The 4,776-nt window shown below is 48.7% G+C and overlaps 1 protein-coding gene across 1 annotated transcript; it reads right to left on the bottom strand.

Annotated features, from left to right (window-relative positions):
- Positions 1 to 1,948: 1,948 nt before the first annotated feature.
- Positions 1,949 to 4,322, bottom strand: CCN2 (cellular communication network factor 2; the record flags this gene model as incomplete). The annotated part of the gene is made up of 5 exons (XM_080616155.1): positions 1,949 to 2,835; positions 3,154 to 3,365; positions 3,576 to 3,827; positions 3,949 to 4,171; positions 4,272 to 4,322. The coding sequence occupies 5 exons, from the start codon at positions 4,320 to 4,322 to the stop codon at positions 2,539 to 2,541; spliced, it is 1,035 nt and encodes a 344-aa protein (XP_080472281.1). The 3' UTR covers positions 1,949 to 2,538.
- Between the last annotated feature and the right edge of the window lie 454 nt (positions 4,323 to 4,776).

The raw sequence follows: 4,776 nt of genomic DNA, 5'->3' as shown, positions 1-4,776 counted from the left end.
GGGTTGTAGGAGTGTTTGAAGTGTTTCCAGGGTGAACTGAATGGCTGCATCATATTCAAAACCTGAAAGAAAACCCAAACAAAAAAACCAAAATAGAGAAAAATGCTGGAGAGGCTCAGGGAGCGTAAGAGCCAAAGGCTACCCAAAACTATTATTTAATATGGAACACAGAAAGCCACTTCCTCATGCCAGGAAAATTCCTCATACTATATAGAGGAAGGGGAAATACTTCTATGGCCTTGTGCAAAGCCTGGTGAGGCCACTGGCAAGGCTTCCATTGACTTCCCATTAGTTTAGGGCTCTGTTGTCCATCATTAGCCAAAGCCGGTGTTACGCTGATTTGCTGCTAATGCTAGCTGAAATCAATGGGATTGGAAGGTGCTCAGGAAGGATGGACATTTTTGTAAGCTAACACTCTTTCCCCATCAGGAAATTCCAGATTGAACTTGTTTGGCTGAAAGGGATTCTTGTTGGAGAGTTCTTGGGTTTTTTTTGAAAACAAGAACTAATGCTTCTAGTGCAAAGGTTAATTTTAAATTCTAAGAATTCCCTTGTCTTGATAAAGGTACAAAAAAAAAAAAGTCTGTTATTAACATAGGACCTAGTTTTAGCTTTAGGGGGATGAGGTAAGTGAATCACAACTGTCCTTATGCTGTTTTTTTGTTATCTGAGAAGAATGTTTGGACTGTTATCAAAATGTGTAGCTCTTACAGTACTTCTCATCTGTGAGCTTGGAAGAGTTTTAATCAATGGATGTTTTACACAGAACTGTCATGTAAAATGATTTGCTCCTAGTGACCAAGTAGGAAGGTAACCCAGGTATTTGCCATCTGAGTTCAGTGCTCTGTCCACTATACCATACTAAGGTTTTGATTAAGGTAAAACCATACCTAAGTTAGCCCTACTCTGCATGAACGTTAAATCATGAGATCTTAAGAGGCCATTTCCAACCTGTATCATTCTGTGATTTTTATGATACAAGTAATTAGCTCTTCACTGAGAATTTTACCAGATTTTGGGCTTCTGGATTTGACTTTAGAGTCAGGAGCCACTTCACTGCAGATACCTTAAAAATGTTTTTCTCATCTTAGCTGAAAACAAATTTTAACCAGTGGAACATGTCAACGAAATTCAGCATGTTGCATGGCGTGTTACAGCAGGAGCTGAATGCTATGGTGACCAGCTGACTCATTTTAAAGCCACCACATGTGATGCATTTGGAACCTGCTGCACTTTCTAATGCAACACTGGGCTTGCCAAAGCAAGCCTGGCCCTGCCCTCCATTCAGAAGAGTAGCAAACTACAGTTGGTTCACTAGTAACACAGTAACCAACCATAAATCATTAGCTTAGTGGCAAGTGTATGTGCTTCTTGACAAAAACCCCCACAATGCATTACTTGATTTTCATCTAGCGCAGAGCCAAACCATTTTAGGAATACGTAAAATAGTAGCGAAGACTAAAGGTAAATGAAATACCAAGCCATTTATACAAAAAATATAAATACTTTATTTTCAACTAAAAAGGTGCAAACATGTAACTTTTGGTCACACTTCTCCACAAATAAACTGTCCAAAAAGAGCCATTGTCAAAGAAAGAAACAAATGCTCGAGTGGAAAGACTGATGAGCTACAGAAGAGCCTTTTTTCTTAAAGCCACTTGTCCAGTAAAGTAGAAGTAAATGTACTTTGCCAGATGACTGCTTTGTAAGGATGCAGGCATCTCAACTCTAACAATCTCCATCTTGTTCTCAACTCACCATTTGGCCCTATCTGAACAATTTCCACTAGAGTATGTATTTCATGCTTTGAATGCATTGTCAAACAAGCTTTAAATCCTACCTATCTTGTTCCAAAAAAGAAGGCTATCATTGAAATTTCAAAGCATTAAACAAAGGCACAAAACTTTAAATTAATTTAGATAGCTGTACAAATATATATACACACAGTATTTACAATATTAATAAAAAGTAGCTTGTTACAGGTAAATTAACTGCCACAAGCTGTCCAGTCTAACAGACATGATTCTGATTCTTGTTGACCAAGCCATATGAATCAGAGCGTCAGAGCTGAAACATTACTGTCCTGACTAACAGAACACCTTCTACTTAGCACTTTGCTGGGTGAAAGTTTGCCTTCCAGCTGTTGCTGTTACTAAGCCAACATCAGCAAACATGCTAACAGTCTCCTTCTGAATTGCACTACTACATGAAGCACGCTGTACCACATTAAGGGAACATTTGCTTGAATCTGCTTTTCCTGCCTATTTCCCTTACACCCTTCACACCACCTCATGAACAATGTGTTCTGAAGCTGTGTCTTGCTGTGGTCTCACTGTCCATCTGTTTTACCTTCTTCTTCAACCCACCATTTGGGGTCAGTAGAAAAATTGTCTTAAGTCACATGGAGCAGTTTGTTGAAATTAAAAAAAAAAAAAAAAAAAGAACTGATTTAAATACCTTGTGCTATTGAATCATGTTTACAAATTGAGATGCAGATCAGTTCAAGTCGAGAATTTAGTTAAGTGTCTCCTTCTGGCTTTATGCCATGTCTCCATACATCTTCCTGTAGTACAGAGACTCAAAGATGTCATTGTCTCCCGGGCAGTTGTAGTGGCACGCGCAGGTCTTGATGAACATCATTTTCCTTTTCATGATCTCCCCATCAGGGCACTTGAACTCCACGGGGAGGGTGGTGGTTCTGTGGGGCGTGCAGCAGCGCCCGTCAGTGCAGACACCACAGAACTTAGCTCTGTAGGTCTTCACGCTGGTGCAGCCGGACAGCTCAAACTTGACGGGCTTGGAGATTTTGGGGGTGCGAATGCACTTTTTGCCTTTCTGTTAGGGTATAAGTGAATACAAAGTGTTTAGAAGATAGGCTTTCACACAGCACTAAGCTTGCAAGCTAAGGGCAGCAAGCACACTAATCCTTATATCTTCACTAGGCAAGTGTCTTAATATCATAACACAGCACAAAAGGAAAATTCAGGACATTTAACTGTAAACTATTCATCACTGGGATACAACTCAAATTTCAAGGTAAATTACTTGAAACTAACTACCCGTCAAAACTACACAGTTTTTGGTAAGACACTGTTTTTTAGTTAGTGGATGGAAGCATCCCTGTAGGTTACACATAAAGATTAGATTATTTACCTTGATGTTCTCCTCCAAGTCTGCTTCACAAGGTCTGACCATGCACAGTCTACTCTGTTTCTCCAGTCTGCAGAAGGCATTATCATTGGTGACCCTGGTTGAGATGCCCATACCACAGGTCTTGGAGCAAGCACTCCACTCCGTGGTCTGCACCAGACAGTTGGCACGCATCATTGTCGGGTCTGGACCATAAGTGTCTTCCAGTCTGTAAGCTGCAGGAGACAGACAGCCAAGATGAGACCATCGTCTGACCTCATGCCCTGCTAAAGGCTCTCTTCCCCTTCCTGGGAAATTTGAGCATCCACACTTACTGCAGTACTCCAGCTGCCAGGGTGCCCTGTGTCAACCCATCCCTGCCTTCAACCTCCATGCAGGGTACCTCTTCCCCCCAGGCTGCCACCCACTGAGGGACCCTCACTCACCAGCAAGTGCAGGTCCCACAGCAGTCTGCTCTTTGGTCTCGTCGCAGACCCACTCCTCGCAGCACTTTCCAGGGAGCTTCACCCGGCGCGGGTAGGGGCAGTCGGGGCTGGGCAGGCGGACGTCCATGCTGCAGAGGGGCACGCAGCCCACCGCCCCGTCCAAGCAGGTGCACTGGTATTTGCAGCTGCTCTGGAAGGACTCCCCGCTCCGGTACACCATACCGCCGAAGACGCAGGGGGCACCATGCCGAGCTGCAAGGGGCAGGAGGCGGAGAGTGAGGCGAGAAGTCTCCACGGCTTCCCCCTTTGCTAGACCCCAGCCCGGTGGGACGCTGTTCCCGTCCCGCGGCTCGCCCCGTCCCCGCTCACTCACCGGTGCAGACGCCGATCCTGCGATTGGCGGGTGAGCCGAAGTCGCAGAAGAGCCCCTTGTGGTGGTCGCAGGGGTCGCGCTCGGTGCAGAGCTCGCCCAGCTGCTTGGCGCAGACGCGGCAGCAGCCGCAGCCGTCGAGCACCAGGGAGACGCCGGCGGGGCAGTTGGGAGCGGGCCCCGCGCTACACTGGCACTGCCCGCTGCACTCCTGGCCCTGCGCCTCCTGACAGCGGCGGGGAGAGAGAGAAAGTGGGCGTCAGGGCCGCTGCCGGGACCGCGCCGGCCGGAACTGGGGTGGTGGAGCTGCGGGCCGCGGCACTTACCGGGCTGAGGAGGGAGAGGAGAAGGGCTACGGCGAAGCTGGCGGGGGCCATCCCGCGGCGGTCAGCGGCTTGTGAGCGGCGGCGGCAAACAGGCAGCGCGTCGGGTTGCCCGGCAGAGAGGGGCGGTGAGGTGAGATGAGCCGAATCGAGGTGAGGCGAGGCGATGAGCGCTTCCCGTCGGGCGGCTCTTCTCAGCAGCGGTGCGCGGACGGGCCTGTGGCTGTGGGCACTGTGCAGGCTGCTACTCGGTGCTGCGCTGCTCTGCTCCGCTCCTTATGAGTCCGGTGGGAGAGCGGCTGTGGGAGTGCTGCGCAGTGCTGGCAAGGACGCCCCTTTATACGCGTCGTCGGCACGGCCTCGCCAATGGGCTGAATGGGGCCGCGGACAAACAGCGACATTCCGCGCATTCCTGCGCGCCGCGCCGCGCCGCCCGCCCCGCCCCACGCCGCCGCCGCCGCCCCGGAGCGGCCCTGACCCCTGGCTCCCGCATTCCTCCGTCTGTTCC

Source organism: Psittacula echo, assembly GCF_963264785.1.
Source record: "Psittacula echo genome assembly, chromosome: 4".
Taxonomy (NCBI): Eukaryota; Metazoa; Chordata; class Aves; order Psittaciformes; family Psittacidae; genus Psittacula; species Psittacula echo.
The sequence above is the reverse complement of the archived record's forward strand: the minus strand, read 5'-3'. Positions and strand labels throughout refer to the sequence as shown.